This window comes from Pangasianodon hypophthalmus, chromosome 7 (assembly GCF_027358585.1).
Source record: "Pangasianodon hypophthalmus isolate fPanHyp1 chromosome 7, fPanHyp1.pri, whole genome shotgun sequence".
Lineage (NCBI taxonomy): Eukaryota > Metazoa > Chordata > Actinopteri > Siluriformes > Pangasiidae > Pangasianodon > Pangasianodon hypophthalmus.
Window position 1 is genome coordinate 17,812,002 of NC_069716.1, and position 19,564 is coordinate 17,831,565.

The following is a 19,564-nucleotide window of genomic DNA, read 5'->3' on the forward strand; positions in this document are numbered from 1 at the left end:
TGAAAGGAATAACACATCTCCCATTAAACATTTTTAGCCCTAATTATAGATATACAACACACCTTATTCCACAGAGTGACAGAAAATGTTATGGTATAAATGGTAAAGAACCCCCCAAATGATTAATTTATTAGAAATATATTAAAAATCTCAAAATCTTTCTGCAATGTATTGGCATTAATGTTCATCTTGTGGGAGAGGAGTAAAATTGCTTCTAGATTGGTGCATCCTGCCACTGCTGGAGGAAAAACCAATGAAAAGAGATATCAAATGTTTCTAATATAACTGCTTTTTATTTTTTATTTTTAATAATAAAAAAATATGAGCTAATCACCTTCTCCTTTCATTTATAACACAATGATTAATTTCAGTCCTCTGTACTAACATAGAATTGTTGAACTAGACTGAAAGCCAGACAAATACAAGCTAAGGGAGAGAGGGACGAAAAGATGAGTCCGGAAGAGATAGTGGACAAAGAATAACTGGCATGCAGCTCGGAGAAGCGGTGAGAATCAGGAAGAAAGGACAGGTCTACCCAAAAAAAGGACAGCTGACACCACAAGGGGAAGTGGAGGTCAGTGTCAAGGCTTTGGCAGTTTTGCAGTTTTTAAAAACCCTGGGGAATTTCAAAAAAGGAATAATGCTGGAGGGAAGACTCACAAGGGAGCAGTAAATGTAAAAAGAGAAGAAGAAGCTTGGTGTGACAGCTCTCTCTCTCTCTCTCTCTCTCTCTCTCTCTCTCTAGACCCTGATGGAGATGTAGGTGAGGTCATCCTGTCGTTCCTCTGAGCTGGCTGATTAATGACCTGTCTGAGTTGGACAAATGTGCTCTCTCTCTCTCTCTCTCTCTCTCTCTCTCTCTCTCTCTCTCTGTATCGGTGTATCTGCATGTGTGTATGAGACAGTCATCAGGTCCTTTTAAATAATGCAGCTCTCCAAACGTATCTTGCCAGTCATTAGTTGTGACACAGGTGGTAAACCCCTCATCACCAAACATCCACTTAGTGTCAAACACTGGGCTGTTTACTTATTTACCCCTTAAGGTTTTCATTTGCACAGATTTCTCTCTCTCTCTCTCTTTCTCTCTCTTCCTCTCTCTCTCTCTATCTCTCTCTTATTTTACAGTCTGACTCCACTGACACTCGGTGCTGGATTCCGGGGCATCACTTTCTCCTCTTGTAATGAGAAACCAATTTAATCAGGAGCACACTGAGGTGGTAATACATGCTGTACAAAATGTATTTTGTAAAATACATTTTGTCTGCATAGATGCAGCCTAAAACAACAATAACTTGTGATGGGCTGTAGTGCTTTTTATGTGCTGATCCATGCACATACAATCTCATGCCGTCAATAATGCATCAGGACTACTGTGATAATGGATCAGTACTACAGGGAGCTATTTAACCTTTTGCAACACTACAAAGCTATAGCTGAGCCCAAACTTACAGCAGACTCACAATCACTAAATTTTAAACTCCTCCAGAAACAAAAACATCTGCTTACCAGTTCATATAAATACACTCGTTTGACTCTTTTCATTGACTTTAGCTCTGCATTTAACACTGTCATTCCCACTAAACTGATCACCAAGCTCAGTGACCTGGGCATCATCACCTCCATATGCAGTTGGATTCTGGACTTCTTAACCAATAGACCTCAGTCTGTTAGGTTGGGCAATCATATGTCCTCTACCCTCATCCTGAACATTGCTTCCCACAAGGTTGTGTGCTGAGTCCGCTGTTCTACTCCCTGTTTACCCATGACTGTGTGCATAACTCCAACATCATCATCAAGTATGCATATGCAGATATCACAGTGATAGGTCATATCAGCAACAATGATGAGTCGGCTTACAGGGAGGGCATCCAAAGCCTAGCAGCCTGTTGTTCCACCAACAAGCTCACCCTCAACACCAAGAAGGCCAAAGACCTCATTGTGGACTTCTGGAAATCTAAAAGCAGCAGACACTCTCCCATCTACATAAAAGGGACTGAAGTAGAGCATGTCTCCAGCTTCAAGTTCCTGGGTGTCCACACCTCTGAGGATCTGTCCTGGCATGGCATAATACTTTGATAGAAATGCACAGCAGCATCTTTACTTCCTGAGGAGACTGAAGAATGTCTCCCCAGATGTTAACAAGTTTCTATTGCTGCACCACTGAGAGCATCCTGACCAACTCCATCATAGTATGGTATGGCAGCTCCACGATGTCTGAAAGAAAAGCCCTGCAAAGGGTGGTGAAAACCGCCCAACACATCATTGGTGCCCAATGACCAGCCATTGAAAATCTTCACCACAGTAGAGCATGCAACATCATCAGGGACTCCTCCAATCCCAGTCACAAACTGTTCAAATTCCTTCCTTCCTTCCTTCCTTCCAGGAGGAGATACAGGAACATTCGCACCAGAACCAGCAGGCTCAGGGTCAGCTTCTTCCCCACAACCATTACCCTGATGAACTCTACGCTACACCATTAGGCCACTGATATTTTTACTGCTTGTAATCATCCTGCAGCTCTATGCTCTACTGTATATTCTGTATTATCGCTATATAATTGCAGATTTATAGTATACGTATATCTTATGTTATCTTCATATATCTGTATATTATCTGTATATACATTGTATATTCTCCATAGATAATCTAGTACTGTTGTATATACAATCTACATATCTCTTACATATATTTATGACTTATATACACATATATAATATATTATACCTATTAGAGTTTTTCTATTATAACATAGTGTAATTTCCATTCATATTGATATCTACTCAATAGCTGCTGCACATATTCACTGTCCATAGCCTTGTTATTTATTTACTGTATATATTTTTACATATACAACCTGAACTTTGTTAATTTGCACGATTCTACTATTTGCACTTCTGGTAGTTGAGTACATGTACTATGCATATGTACATGTACTAAGCCCATCTCAGTGTCCTTTTTCTATAAATACCTGCAGCTTCTGTGGATTCACAATCCACAGCCACTGATTTTCTAAATACACAAACAAACGTCTCTGAAATGTTTTCTAATTACAGCAGCTTCAGTTTGTATGCCATGCCCAGTATTCAATCTGTGCGCTGAACAAGGAGAGAAATAGCCCATAAATCTTCCCTGAGCCACAGGCTCCTGCCTTCTGATTGGCTCCTGTTAGGATGTTAGGATAACAAATTGGCCTCGGTGTGCAGCAGAGAATGTAAATGTGCCCCACACAGATACCTTGGCAACAGAGAGAGAGAGAGAGAGAGAGAGAGAGAGAGAGAGAGATCTTTTCCCTGTGAATGCCTGGTGACTCTGAATTAAGGAGCTAAAGAGGGTTATAGATAATTACCAGAATGTAAACAGGAAGGAGACACTTCTCTTTCTCTTACACCCCTACAAAGGACTTTTCAGCAACAAAAGTTACAGCAATTGCACAATTACAGTTGCCTTTACTCACATTATGATCATCATTACCACAATGTTGTTGAATTCTCAAATCTGATTGGTCAGTAGGTGTTGATTAATTTTGTCTAACAACAGGAACTTGTATGGCAGATTACCAACATAATCTAATGCTAACAATAAACATATATAAAAATGTTCTGTTATTTTAAAAAGAAAAATGTTTATATGGTGAAATTTTCTGTGAGGAGACATTTATTTAACATTTGTGGAAAGAGTCTCAGGGGGTCAGTGCTTTGTAATGGTCAGTTTTCAGCCACAGAAGAATGTCTTCCAGACTTTGCACTTTTTGTCAGCAACATTCCACAACACGTAACTATAAATCCGCTTTGCATCAGCCTGTATCACACCACCTCATTATCTATTATTTTCCTAAAAACAGCATGCCCCAAAGTATTTTACTGTTCACTTAATAAATATTAAGTGTGGCTAAATTGCATGTGTTATTGCATCTGATTAAATGCACTGTTCCAAAGAAGTTTATTCTTTTTTACATTTTCTTGCAATTGAAACAGGACACAACTGAGCAGTTGAAGTTTAAGGGTCTTGTATCACATACTGATTCAATGTTTTGTCTTACTGTCATTAAAATATAGTAAAATTTGGCTAGAATGTGTTTGTGTGACAGTTCTGTGATTTATGTATTTAATTTATGTAGCAAAACATTCATCTAAATCCCCAGCAGCTCTGTTGGCAGACAGCCCTTTTCAAAATATGAAATATGTCACACAAACAGTTTGTGTGCCTGAAGAGGATGGGGGAAAGTCCCCATGCTCAGACTGTTCACTCTCACACACACACACACACACACACACACACAGTCAACCACACTATAATCATTGAACTATCCCTGAAAGTATCTCATATGCTATGCATGTAAATGGAATTTTTTTTTTTTGCTGCCTAAACTGCAATGCTGTGACCCTCTTAGGGATCTTATACTGGAGCGGGTGTGCGGGTGTGTGTGGGTGTGTGTGTGTAAGTATGAGCAGAGAGGGATAGCGAAGTGCACTGTGTACTGAGATGAGAGTGGAATTGAAACTGGCATCAGCTGGTGAAGAGGCTTCGCTCTGCGATTGGAAATCATCCGTTGCAGCCCTGCATGGCCTCAGCCATCTTTAGTCATTTATGCTGCTGCAAACTGATTCCTTTCTGTTCTTGCTTCTCTGCCTGTCCCTCTATCTCTCTCTCTCTCTTTTCCTCCAACCCACACAGCCCAGGTCTCTTTCAAGTTATCTTTCTTTCAGCTCTCCAACCCAACAGGAGAGACTTGATCTATCAAAATTTGGAATTTTTTATAGCACACACAAATATCTATCTCATTTCCAGTGACCAAGTGACCTTTGCAGTTAAAAAAGTACTTTGATATAAATATAAATATCATGCTTTTTATGTACAAAGCACTGGCTTTGAGTGAGATTTTGAGGTTCCCGAATTTAATACAAACTCACTGTCTCTCCATCACCCCTCTGCATTTCACTGTTCACTCCAGAGACACTTTGCTTTCTATTTTCCTGAGATTCATTTAATTTCAAAGTCTCTGAGCAGATATTGACTAAAGATAGCAATCAATCCAGAGAAAACGAGAGTGTGGGGAAGAGAAAAACCTTTCTTTAATAGGCCTACGGGGAGGCTGGTTGCTGTAGACTTCTCCTGTTCCTGCACCTTCACTCGGCTAGTGGCTGTCCCGTTCGCGATAATGGAGATTTCTCTCCTTTTTCCTTGTGAAAGAGGAGGGGTTTGATAAATGTCCCTTTCCTGTACAGTCAGAACCAGGACATTGGTGAGAATGCCCCTTTTCCCTGCTACTGGAGATACAGAAATAAAAATAGATAATATTAAGTTTTGTGCGGTGTCTGCGTAACATTTGACCTGGAGGGGACGAGGGAACGGGTACTAATGGCCTAACCTGGAGAAGTCTCACTATCTCAGACTGCCTTAAACAACCTTAATCTGCCTGCCAGAGATGAGTTTTCATCAAGACTCAGCACCATAACACTCTTATTTGCGATACAATTAACAGCCTTGATCACCTTGAGGGCATCCAGCCATGAAAGATGCATGTTATTACACCACTTAAGAGGCCTGAAAGCATGGGTTCATTAGAGGAAAATATTATTTTATTTTAATAGCTCTTGTACTTTACTTGCTGCTTGTTATCAGTCTCATGCAGGTAAATGAAGGCGACCCCCTCAGAAATGGACTTAGAGTTTTCACGGGAGTCTGCAGTCAGATTCTGGGTTTGTTTAGGGAAGAGCATCATGATCGCAGATCTGTTTTCCCACAGACAAATTTGTTGTGAATTTGCAGATCAATTACATACTTGTGCTGTGCAATTTTTTTTTTTCAAAATAATAGGTGCATCACTTTATTTTACTTATTAATGATCAAGTTATATATTATTTATTTAATTTGTGCTCTGTGCTTTAATTTGTGGTCAGTGCTTCAGGTGAAGGCTTTTAGTCAAGGTTTCTTAGCAACTTGCATTTGAATGCGTTTTTCACTCCATACGTCTAGAACTGGCACTGAAAAAGGGTAATAGATCGTACTCTATTTCCTTTGCAGACCACAACATTCCTTTCTCTGTCGATGTAAAATTTGAAACAGGAACTAACGTGACAAATTCAACCAGTCGTCTTATGTGCTGCCTGGTCCTGTGAGAGGATCATTTTCACGCATAGTGCTTTCAACACCTGAGTACATTTGAAGCAAATCTGGAACCTCAGTTTTTCAGGTGGACTGACCAGTCTACAACCAGGTTGAAAAACAGCTTTCACACTTGGCCAAATAGACTGACATTTCAGTGCAAGTGGCGTCAGTTCAGTAAATATAGGCAAGTGTGAAAACACCTATAGACAGACTGAGCAGGTAAAGTGTGCCATGATGGGCAGTGCCAAGAGAGATTCTGGCTCGACTAATCAGTCCGCTGCATCAACCATGCATGCACTTCCTCCACCAAAATAACTACCTAATGAATTTGAATACAGTAGAAATGAATTATGGGTGTGTAAAATAAATTAAAGGTGTGTGAAGGTGTGTTTGTGTGTATGTCAGGTGGTCCATTTGCACTGACAGAACTCCACTTAAAAAGCAACTGAGATAGAGTCGTGCTTGCTAGGAGGGAGTGCAGGGAGAAGAGTAAGAGTTTAGTGCTGTTTGCTGGCACAGGGATCCGTTACGGGCAGTGGAGTCTCAACAGATGGAGGCTCGAGATTACTGAGCCTGCTCCCTTAACAATGTTTAAATGGGGAAGCTTCGGCATGCACGCAAATGAATGTGGACAGTCCTTTTCATTTACAGCAGATGTTTCATAATTCATATTGAACTTCATATTCTGTTTACCATTGCTCAGTGGAGTTTTGTTTAGCTTGACAATGTTAGAAATACCAGAGAGTTGAAAAATGGATTTCTGTTGAAGATGATACAATAAGGTCCTAGACAAATTTCCAAATACAGACAGTCACGACAAGCTTGGCATTTAAAGCGTGTTAGCAGTGCTGCTAATGAAACTTTGAGCCTCAGCAGTCATCTCTTAACTCCTTTTTTTAAATCTGATAAGACTAGTTGTCAACTTAATTTGATGTTTCATATCCAAAGGGAACAGTAATATACGCTGCACTGCAAATATAGATGAGGAGCCCAGGAGCTTGTATTGTGTTCTGTAATGCCTCGCGCATCTACAATGTAGGGCAGTAATATCGATCACTTCACAAAACAAAATGAGTTTAAACCCAAGTCACACTACACAGCCAGATTTACACACACACACACACACACACACACACATATATATATATATAAAATTATAGCCCAAATATTTTCGGCTTCAAACTGCATTTTTTTCAAAATACCATCTTGTTTAAGTATCTGTTAGCATTTACTTGTTATAAGAAAGTGATTTGATCAACTTCAAGTATTTATCATATATCACTAAATGACAATATGACAGTCATGATAAAATATTCCTACTGTAAGAAAGAAACTTTCTTGAGAGATCATGCCAAAAAATATTCAGTTCCTCTGGCAACATCCGCAGCCTTGGAAGTTACAAGTGAAAAAATTCGTACAATTCATACAAGTACATTGACAGCTCTGGCTACACGGCTGCAAATAATGACAGGGTGAAAGAATGTGCCATTCAAGCTCAATGGATAGTTAAGAGCAGAGAGCAGTGTGTGTGTGTGTGTGTGTGTGTGTGTGTGTGTGTATATACGTGTGACACCCCAGCACATGCCCCTAAGCTCAATAAAGGCCTGCCACTCTCTGGCCCTGAACACAGAGAGCCCAGCAGTCCCACTGTATTCATGTCTGAGCTGTGGCTGGAACTGATGACATACAGTACAGACTATCAGGCCTGCTTTAATTACGTGCCAGTCAGGCACCTGCAGTTCCTACAGGCCTGAGCTCTGTCCAGCTGAATTAAACATGCCGCCCCGGGCTCATGAATAGTGCAAGCAGCACCCGCGTACTGCTCTGATCCAGGACCAGTGGGGGAGACCAACTGACCAGCAGGGGGCTATAACAAAGGTCTGAGAAAGAGAGAGAGAGAGAGAGAGAGAGAGAGAGAGAGGGAGAGAAATGTGTGTGTTTGCATCTTAGGGGCCTATACACAAAATTACACTTCCAACAGTGCAAACACTGTGTAATGGTAATGCTTTAGTCATTTCCAGTTTATTTTAGGCACCTGTCCAGAAAAAAAAGGAAATTCATTCTGAACGTAAACAAGCTTACATCTGTAAAATGTCAGTTCTATCAGATCTGGGTCAGCTTTCCATTGTTTCTATTGTGTGAATGACCACTCTTGTCATGTGGGGATTTTTGTTTGCATAACTGTCATCAATCCAGTTGTCTAGGTAGAAAATAGCCCGTGTGACAGTATTAGGCCATTTAAAAAATATATAACACCGCAAATATTAGAGTCATAGTGAGAGGAATTATACTGAGAGGAAGTCATTACTCATTTTGACTGTTTTTCATTTGACTGATTTTCCCTCATAAATTGAGAGCTGACTCTCATCTTCAGGGCCTGTGGGCATTTTACAATCCAGGAAATTAACTCCAAAATAATTTAAAGCTTTGTAATGTAAGGGCAACACTTAATAAATAGAACTGAAGAGAGATACTACACTGCAACAGTGCATGGCAACCATTTTGTGTGTGTGTGTGTGTGTGTGTGTGTGTGTGTGTGTGTGTGTGCTTGTGAGGCTGGACTTGACCTGGTCTCCAGAGGAACGTTGCTGTTGAGCACCCAGCTGTCCTGCAGCTGCACTGACTCAGGTGTGGTGGGCGCGTCCCCAGGGGCGCTGGGTGGAGCATGGACAGGGTTGCGTCTGCTGCTTAGTGTGTTGCGGTTGAGAGAGTTGGCCGAGGTCTGATGGTGAGACAGGGCCTGGGCGTTGTGTGGTGGAGGCAGTGGGGGCCGCAGTGTCGACTGGCTGTGGTGGTTTGGAGCTCCTGTGCAAACACACAATCACAAACACTTCAGCACAGTGGAAAACTTACCATTTTATTGAATTGGCCCTGAGATATGCTAGCAAAGACAGGAAAAAAACAGAGCACTGGCATTTGCAGTGATGGATAGAGGGAATATTCAGAACTGGTTTTCCTCAGCAGGGAGGATAAAATGCAGTCAGAAAGGAGAGGATAAATCAGAGGCAAACTGGTGGACACAGGATGCCTCTGCTGTTGCTGTTTTGCACTTAAATGGCTAGAAAGATGCAGTCCTGGAGTTCTGAATACGCAGTGACACTCGGCCAGTTAAGACACTCATTAGAAGGGAAAGACTTTGTTCTCCTGCTCTTAAGCTGTGGTAATGTTGCTGGAAGCAGCTCATGCATACTTTATGAGGCATCATTAACTGACATGATTGTTTGCTTGGGTGTAATCCTTAATGTGGCTAGAAATGGGAATGTGTGTGTGTGTGTGTGTGTTTGTGTACAGGTATAATTTCCTCCTGAATGTGATATTACACTCTACCATTCACCTGCACAGTGTCCAAAAACAGCAGAGGGCTGGCATCTTTCTTCATAGTGTCACTGGAATTTGTGCACACACAAATGGAATGTTTGCTTTATGGTTGCATTGATACTGCTACCAGTATTGGGTATCAGTCTGATACTGTGAGCATTTACTCATGAAAAATGCGCTAATGCCAATGTCCAATACCAGATAATACTATGTGACATAATCCTAGTGTACTGTGTCACGCTAATGAACAGACTACACAAAATGACAGTGATCTGGAAGTATCTGACAATTAATGATGGCAATCAAACAAAGCAGCTTGCAAATTGGGCTCTGTGAAAATACCAAGAAGAGGAACTGCAGCACTTGATTAAACATCTTAAACATCAAACTCAGTACGAGGAGTTCACTGCTAGCAGCTCACAGCAGGAACCAACACCCCAGCAAACGCTGGCTAGGCGAGAAAAAATGTCTACAGACAATGCTAGGTGAGTAAAAATAACATCTCTTATTCAGTATATTTGTACTTGACGATCAGCCACTGTCAGTCATTAATAAAATAATTAATAAAACATGCTTTACTTTCAGCTGTACAGAAGCACTTTTCCAAAGAGGAAATATAAACAGAGCTAAATAAAACCTTCTATTAATAGATTAATACTAAGCTGGTTACTCATTTCGATATCAGTATCTGTATCTTTATCGATGAGTAAAAATGTGCTTTTTCTTGTACTCGGTCTTAAAAAATGGTACTGATGCATCCCTAGTTTGAATGCAATATTAGACCTGAGAGAAAACAGGCAAAGTTGTCCTAATGTTACATTTATTGACTCTGATTGGTGGCCGAAAAAAAATGGGGCGAGGGAATAAGGAAAGCAGATTTACAGCTCTAAATCCCACAGTAATGATGGTCATTCCACTCCCCCCAAAAAACAACACAATGCAACAAAGATGAACCTCACAGTCCATATCTATCCTACACACAAACAAGCATTAGCGCTATCTGTCTCGCTCTCTCTCTCGCTCAATTCCCCTTCCCTGCTTATCTCCTGCTAGTTGATCCATGACAGCAGACAGAGGACGATATCCACTGCTTGATCCTGTCTGTCACAGGCAGACATCAGATTCTTTCCGGCATCCGCAGTCTGAACAGCAGAGGTGTGAGAAAAGAGAACGAGATTTAAACCCTAACACATCCACACATCTCAGAAAAATTCAGCACATCACTGCATCCAACAAAAGAATACAGTAATGTTGCAAACACAGGACATTGTAGGAAAATAAAACTAGATCGATGAACTGTAATACCTCTTTCATTGCATCAGAAAATAGGATTATGGGCTTAATATTTGAACAACATAATTAATACACATAATTGCATTCCCTGGAACCTAAATAGACTGGCCTTTGGCAATGCAATGACATTCATTTCCTGTTTTGCTCTGGAAAATGAGATCACAAATTTTTATTTATAGATAATTTCACAAGCGATGTTAAAGCTTTCTTTCTGTCTTCAATTTAATTTTTTTTTTCTGCGAGTCTAAATCCATATCACTAAATAGACACTAAAAAGAAGGCTTCAATTATCTTGGCCTAAGAATATTAAGAAAAAAATGTGCAAATGTGCATAGGTTTGTGTGACAGAGCGACAGTGAGTGAGAAAGAGAGAGCGAGAGAGAGAGTGTGAGAGAGAGAGAGAGAGAGCAAAGAAATATGGGATTAAATTCATAAATGAATTTTCAGACAGGATCAACAAAAATGCAAGTCAATAGAATAATAACTAACAAAACAAAACAAATATACAGAGGTCTTAATCCTACCAAAGCAAAAAAAAAAAAAAAAAAGCCAGTGTGTGTTTGCGTGTACGTGTGTGTGTGTGTGTGTGTATGTGTGTGTGTATGTGTGCGCGTGTGCATTTCAGTAGAGCGGATCAGTGGTGAATTGTAATGGTCAGGCCATGTAACAAGCTGAGAGCTGCTTTAGAAAGCAAAGCCAGAGCTAGATCAGGGTGCGAATAAGCAGTAAGCTCATTGCAACCTGTAATGCACTGTTGGCTTAGAGTGATGAAGGTCCCTGTGGCACAGTAGTCCCAGGCCATGACCTTATTACCTTGAAGAATAAAACACGATATACAACTGATCTGATCCATCATCAGTGCCTGGTGAGAAGAGAGGAAATGTTTCTCTCTCCAGCGTTGCTCTGATACCTCCACACGCCAGCACAGAGATTACGCACATTAAATCAACCCCTTTAGGCAATAATGTACTATACACAGCCAAATGCTTACACACACACACACACACACACACACACATTTAGGACTGTTATTACAAGTCCTTGTGAAGGAGTCGAGACATCGAGTGCATTTCATCAGCCGCTTAGACCCGAAATAGGGCCAGACATCATTAACGTGTGTGCTAGTCTGTGTTTAAGTCTATGTGTGGCTCGTCTCCAGGTGGAAGATGAATGCATCCTGTCCTCTGAAGCCATGTTCCCAGTGGTAGGATTGTAGTGGAAGTGCATGTCAGCATGCTTCTATAATAGTAAAGCTGGTAAAAATGACCTGATTGTTGGGCCAGGTGCAAGGGAAAAAAGAGAGCGAGTTACAGATGATTCATGTAAAGGAGGATAGTAAACGATAAGGAGGGAGATGAGTAAAGAGAGGAGAGGAAAATGAGTCTAAAGCCTTGTTTATGCTTTGTTAAAAATGCTTCTGAGAATGAACAAACTTCTTAAACCTAAGGAAGTTCATGGCATTTCCGAATACTAAACTCTCAGAAAAAAAGGTATTCAGCTGTTCTTTTCCATATCACTGGAGTGGTACCCTCAAAGGTACACTGAAATGTGGATATATTGTAAAATTAAAAATGATTTAAGTTACATAAATGGATCATGAATCTTTTTTAGAGTAATGTTTTACACACTAGTGTAAAAATACACACTAAAGGTACAAATGATGAACCCTCGAGCATAACACACCATCGACAAGGAAAGGTACAATTTAGGACCCTTTTTTCCTGATAGTATAGGGTATAGGGGTGTAGGATAGTTAGATATCCTAGATAGATACCAAAAAAGCTAAACAATCACACTGAGAAACACATTCATTATTTTTACTTTGAAAAGTGAAATAAAAAAAAGTGAGACTGAAAAGTGCCTCAAACTGACAAGAACTATATAACTTGATGGAGATGTCCATCAACACAGCCCTCCAGCCTCTCCAAGATCCTTCTCCAAACTTTCTAAATCTTCAGAAAGAACCACCATTTACTACACCCAAAACAGAAACATCCTCAGTACACCTTCAGGCTAGATGTCATGGAAATCCACCTATAAGAATTTAAAGAGCCAGAACTCAGGCAAAACACGTACACTTTATTAGTAAGGTTCTCGAGAACCCACAAGTCAAGAGCACTTCTGCTGAAGCTTCGTTACATTGGTTATTTATAGGGTTTATTAGACATGGCTCAACTTCATAATCACGTATGTCTGGCGCCTTTTGTACAAAAACAGCATATCATGTATGGAAAAATGTTTATATGACTAAACAGATTATACATGGGTTAAAGTAGACAATAAGTCTGGGTCACTCTGTCCTTCATATATCATAAACAGAACAACAAAAGGATGAAGTCTGGATCATCCTGTCCTCAGTGTATCACCAACAGTGTTGTAAGTAGAAGAACAAAAAAGAGAAGTACATCTTGTCTTGAGTCAAACAATACAGAAGTTCAACAGTTAGTACATTCTTAACGTGAACATATGTTCAACTCTTAGTAATGATAATTCTTGCATAATAAGGTAATATTTGCATAATAAGTAAATACTGATTCATTGTCATTATTGATCATAAGTAAATTTTATCACCACATTACACATAATAACCACATTACCTCAGGTGACCTGCATCCCTTGACACTTGCCCGTCCCAGGCTTTCACAATTTCAGACCTTACAGAAACTCACACAACACACAACAACGAAAGAAGTCAGCCGGTTCTTCATTAAAACTGGATGTAGTAGCTGATGAGCAACATGACTTTGTGACCTGCTACCCTTCCATCTGGGAAAAAAAGTGCTGCTTCACTTTGACAGAAAGGACTATTTAGAGCTCTCACTGTTCTAAATTTCTCTGATATTTCTTTTCTGAATATGCCCATTACGGTGTGCTTAATTTAAACGCACACAGTGGCTCATTCACATTACCAGCCTCAAGCAGCGAGTGTAATACGCATCGTTAAAATGATGAAGTGCATTTACTTTCCTGGTTAGGCAGAAACGTGCCAGCATTCAGGCATAGAACCTTAAGGTGATGCTTTCAGGATCGCAGCAAAGACAAATCTTCTGTTTTCTCTAAGCTGGAGAATAGCATGAGCAGGGCAGGCAAATAGAAAGAGAGGGAAACAGAGCAAAGAGAGGAAGGAAGGGAGATGCTTCACTGTATCCCATCAGCCCTTTCAAGACTGTTGAAAAAGTTGTTTTTATATTCATGAAGAAGCATTCTTCATATGCAATCTCTGCACGCATCATCAGCTTTCACCGCACAAGTGGCTGCATGTGAAATGGCTGTGTAGCCACTATTTGTGTGTTTGTGTGTGTGTGTGTGTGTGTGTGTGTGTGCGTAAGGTCTGACACTAGCAGCATACAGATAGCTTTCTGTCCTTCTTCACCTCCCTGCCTCTCTGGCAGAAAGAACACCTTTACCCACAAATGAAAAGCTTTACATTTTCATTGTGCATAAATATAAAAGACACTGAGGTTCATTAAGCCATCATGTACAAGGTAGATTTTAGTGACAAAAATGATTTCTTGTAAAAATGTGATAAGATATAGATTTCAAAGACAGTTCTATAATACTTATTTTAATGAATATTTTTTTTCTTATACACGTTTACCCTTATTCATCTAAATTGTGAATAGAATGACATATGAATGACATATAACAATGAATCTAGGTCTAATTTACGAAACTCTTGTACAACATCAAAACAAGAGACAATTTGAGCGTAAACGATAAATCTGCTTCAGCTGCGTGGACACAATCCTGCCCACTGGTTACTTCACGTCAATCCTCAATCCACCATCAAATCATCCATTTACATGAAACCCACAGGTCTTGCAATAGTGAGCCAATAAAAAGAAAGTATTCAGTAAGCTACAGTTATCCAAAATGTGAACAAACAAGTAAATGGAGAAATTAAAAGCTGAGTCCATACCAAGCACTGATTCTGGGCTCGCTTGGGGGCAAGGCCCATTGTTGCAGGTTTGCATTCACACTGAAGAATTCCTCCTGAACTGTAGCTCAATTGCACAATTCCATATGTCACATTTGTGCATGGAGGTTTGCAAAATTTGTTTATTATTTTCCTGTGGTACCAACACACAGGAAAGTTTTGGATGCATGGCATTTCATCGTGCAGGAATGAATGCAAAAGTAGGAGCTGCTCTTGTAAAAGAAGACATAAGATGTGTGTATTTAGTGAGGCTCTCAGTGCAAACACTGGCAGCACAAAGGTCAGTTAATTACAGTGCTCCAGTCCTGTGAAAGTCTGGTTTTATATATCAATGCCCATAACAACCCATTCCTCGCCATCACGATACTTGAAACAGGAAGTAAGTTCACAAGATCACTTGGCAGGTGGATAGCTTCTACACCTGATGGAGAGCGTGGAACCCTGCACCACTGCTTTCAAGAGGATCAGGGATCAGTTCTCCGGACTGTTCCAGGACTTGTAAACAACTTTCACACTTCACCAATTGCACTGAACTCTGGGCTCAAACGAACCCATGTCCAGGAAAAAGTGTGAAAACAACCTAAGAGATGATTGTGTCTGTGTATAAATATGCTCTTCTGATATCTTTCCAAAATGGCATAATATGTGAGCACAAAATAAAACTAAAATCAACTGTTAACATTTAATGCACGTTTTACAATAGGATTTGATCATTTGCTGAACTTTGATGAATATGTTTCATTGTGTCAAAATATGGATTTTCAGTCTGATTTTCCTTTTTATCATTCCACTTGACAGAAAACGCAGGCAGCCCACTCAGCAGCGTTATGACAGCAGCACAATGGTCGGACAGGCAAATTGACAGCACTGCAGTAGAAGAGCTAAATGATGAGAATTAAACCGGCATGTTTGTACTGCCCTTAACCACTAAGCCACATCTGATCCCAAATACCACCTGTCTCAACACCTTTATTCCTTCAAGATATTTCAGTATGACACAAATGGCTGTACACTGTGGGCTGTCAGCCTCTGGGAATAAGCAATTTGGAATCAGAATACACAGCTGTTTATATCACTCAACTGTAATGTGAGAATACATTAGGCTGGTGTTTTAAATGCACTGTAACTTCACAGGAATTTGCATCTTTTTAACACATCGAGGCTGTACTAACACATGGCAGTCCTTCTATCATGACTACATAAACACTGAATATCTTCATATCAAGCTAGAAACATACTTAGGGACTTTAGAAAACAGGGCAGAGACTGATGAGAAGAGCTACAGCTAGAAGGCATAGAGTGAGAAAAGGCACTGTAGTTAGTGGAGGTGGTTACAGAGGAAAGATCATCTCTCTTTCCCTCTCTCTCTCTCTGTTCTTCTGTGGCCGAACAGTGGTGACGGAATGAGTGAGAAGTAGGGCATCATGGGACACTCGGCCAAGTGACACAAATGAAAACAAATCGTCAGGCGTGAGCATCCCGAAACCGGAGAAACAATAGGAGTAAAAGCATAAATGTCAATTTGGGATGATGAAAGATCCAATCTAAAGGTAATGGGGAGAAGCCCCTCGACAGCGGGCGCTAATAGACACTGTGATTTCAGCAGGCCTCCGTCTGCTCCACAATAAATGAAAGAGCGTAATTAGAAAACAGCCACTGAGACCGTCCTCCGCACCGACACTCTCTCCGTCTCTGATAACGAGGTGTTTTTCTCATGGCAGGAAGTGAATATGGAGCCTCTCTCGGTGCTAGACAGGCACGTTTGTGCCACTGCAACATACACTGCAATGCTGGTCCATTTACATTGTGACCAGTGGATTAATAGGAACTAACTTTAACCCTCTGCTGCCTGTTGCACCAGCTGAATGTAAGCTCTATCATAGTCTATTTTGAATGTAAATAGCCACTATATTTAAGTTAACAAATTACTAAAAAAATATCAGTTGTCCCACAAGACATAGTTTCATTGTAGCCTTAAAGTACAACTTAAAATTTACACTACCCATTATTTAGGTACAATGTACACCATAAATAAAACTACTCAATTATTCTGTTCAAAGTGTACAATCCTGAGCACAGAAATTTTTTATTATTTACATCTATAAATCTATTTTGTTTTCTTTATGCTTTGATAGGAAGATTTCTTCATGTACAGAGTTGTATTCTATGATCACTGGACATGGATACTTCATAGAAATATACTTTCTATAATGGCGTATTTAAACAGGAGGGACTATAAGACTACAAATAGGCTATTTTTATATCAGTCAGTGTGCCGAGCTTTTTCCCTGGGTTCTAAAACAAATCATTAAATTCAGATATTGGCAAGGTATATTATACTCCACAATATCACTGAAAAGTTTAACAAAAATATTATACTATTCTTAGTTATTTTTCATGCTGTGGGTTGTGATGCAGAAAATACAAATACAATAAATGGATAAATTGAGTCACCACTTTATTGTAAAGCACAATCTTTTTATTCTGTTCTACAGTTAAAATATATATATCTAACATGCAATAAATATATTACACTGAGACAAGGGGACATTAACAGCTTCCCTGCATCTCGACACATTTTGATATTTCCTGTTTATGTGGGATTGCGTTTCTGATTGGATGGTGATGGTGAAATATGTCATTCTGTATGACAAGGTTTCGATCTACGAACGCTTTACAGAATATTAGTTACTATGTACCCGTGGTGTGTCTCTGGTGCAACTGAAATCCTACTGTGATACTTAAAAAAACAAACAAACAAACAAACAAAACAAAAGACCCATATGGACGGTAGGATCATCTTTACACCCTTACATTCAGCTGGTGCAACAGGCCCCTGACATCTAGAGTTATCTATGTTGGCTAAATTTTATTATACATAGCAATAAAATACATAGTAAAAACAAAAATTGAGTAGTCTCTGACCTCATTTCTATGCTTGCTTCTATGAGCTGCGAAATTACCACATACCTATTGCCATCTCCTGACATTTCCTGTTTCAAAAAGTTAAACTGACCTGACTGTAGATTATTTATCATATGTATCTTACATATCTGCAGCAGAACATGACTATAGAATTTGCAGGAGTGAAGAATATTGCTGAGTGTGGCATGAGGTTTGCATCAGTGCCATTACAGAAAATACCTAATGCATATATGCATGAGCACAGATGTATTTATGTCAGAAAAAAGATGACATCATATACACACATACAAAAACACACACATATTTGAAGCCTGACAGATATTTGTATACTGACAGACATCATGTTGAGATGGAAAGTGTGCAAACATGGCCACATTGCTGAGCTCAGGCCCCAAGCGGGAAGCCATGCACAAGCAGACCACTAAAAGCCTGCTGGCTCACCATGCACATGTTTGTGTGTGTTTTTTTATGTGTGTGTGTATATGTGTGTGTGTGTGTGTGAGTGCATGTTCCACTGTTAAAAGGAACGCAAAGCACTGAGCTACGCAGATAGATTTCTAGAGACAGCACAAACACAGTTCTAGACCTACATGTGTCTCGTTTTCAATAACTGGAGTTTCACACAGATCTGTAGTCTGCCTCAGGACAGCATTAAATAGCGCTCTCTCTCTCTCTCTCTCTCTCTCTCTCTCACACACACACACACACATTCTCTGTCTCTAAGCCTGTGTTAGGGCGAGGGAGGCTGAAGAAGAGCGGGTTTTCACCACCCTGCATTAATCTTGCAGTGATGCTTTGAAAGCCTACTGGCAACAGGAACAAGGCTGAAGTTCTCGAGCTTGGCTTGAGCTCAATAAACTGTTTATTGACATTTTCTGGAGTTCAACACGCATATCACGAGCACAAGGCTAGAAAAGATGCCCGCTCAGCAGGCAATGGAAGGGCCCCTCTCTCTTTCACTCTCAGTAATTTTGTTATCTTTAAATACATTTTCTCTCAGCTGCAACTGTATACAAGCATGCAAGTGCTTTCAGTGTATCTATAGCTATGTAAATAGCTGTGTAAAAAAAGTCTTTCTGAAGGACACAAACCTGTTTGCAAACTGGCCTCGTTAACTCCTTCTCCTTCATTTCTCCTTTTTCTCTAACAGCTTTGGTTAAAACACTGGCTGCCATAGCAGCGATAGCGTGGAGGGATGGGAGCGATGGCCGGCCTAAATATTCCACCCACAGCCGGCATCTGCCTGGCCTGCTCATCTGCTCTAATGAGCAATAATAGCCTGTCTGAGAGTGTCCTCAAAATCAGCCTAAAAATAAACAGCCTTTTTAAGGACCACTCCAGAACTGAGCCGGTCACACACATGCATAAACACATACCCACACACACTCATGCATGCATGGCAATATACAATATTTGGCATACTGAGAAGCACCAGAACACTCGCACAAACAATTTCACTACTGTAACTGTAAAGCTAGCATCAGCTATAAAAGGGGTTATGAAAAGACAATGAGAACACACTTCTCAAAACATGATAAATAGTGTAAACATTTGTAGCATGATTAACACGGGATGATTTCCCTGGCAGGGTTATACCACTTCACAGTTTGTAGGCAAAAAAAAGGACACAATTCCCATTTATAACGAATGGCCAGAGACACATGCCTGTGCTGCACCAACCCCAGCGACCTCCCTCCCTTTCTCTCTCTCTTTCTCTGTCTCGTACTGTCAGAACACTTTTGAGCATTGCGATGCTCCAATTCAGTAGACAGTCGTCACTCTTCTCTACTCCGGATAGCCTCTTTTGCCAATGCTCCTGGTCCTGCTCACTCACTAGGAGGAAAATCTCCTTCACCCCAATATTGGGATACATGCTGACTGTACCATGTTAGTCCAGATAACACATAATGACATTATTTAAATTCAGTCCATGCTCTCCACACCAGGGCTGAGAAAGCACAGTTGCATGATGCAGCCCACTGT

The 19,564-nt window shown here is 40.3% G+C and overlaps 1 protein-coding gene across 5 annotated transcripts in view; it reads right to left on the bottom strand.

Moving 5' to 3' along the window:
• tenm2a (teneurin transmembrane protein 2a) overlaps positions 1-19,564 on the bottom strand; it is a 275,007-nt gene that overhangs the window by 56,976 nt on the left and 198,467 nt on the right. For all 5 annotated transcript variants that reach the window (XM_053235492.1, XM_053235491.1, XM_026918274.3 and 2 more), the window contains one exon: positions 8,676-8,913. In XM_053235492.1, coding sequence (XP_053091467.1) covers positions 8,676-8,913 — 238 coding nt within the window. The remainder of the gene's footprint in view (positions 1-8,675; positions 8,914-19,564) is intronic.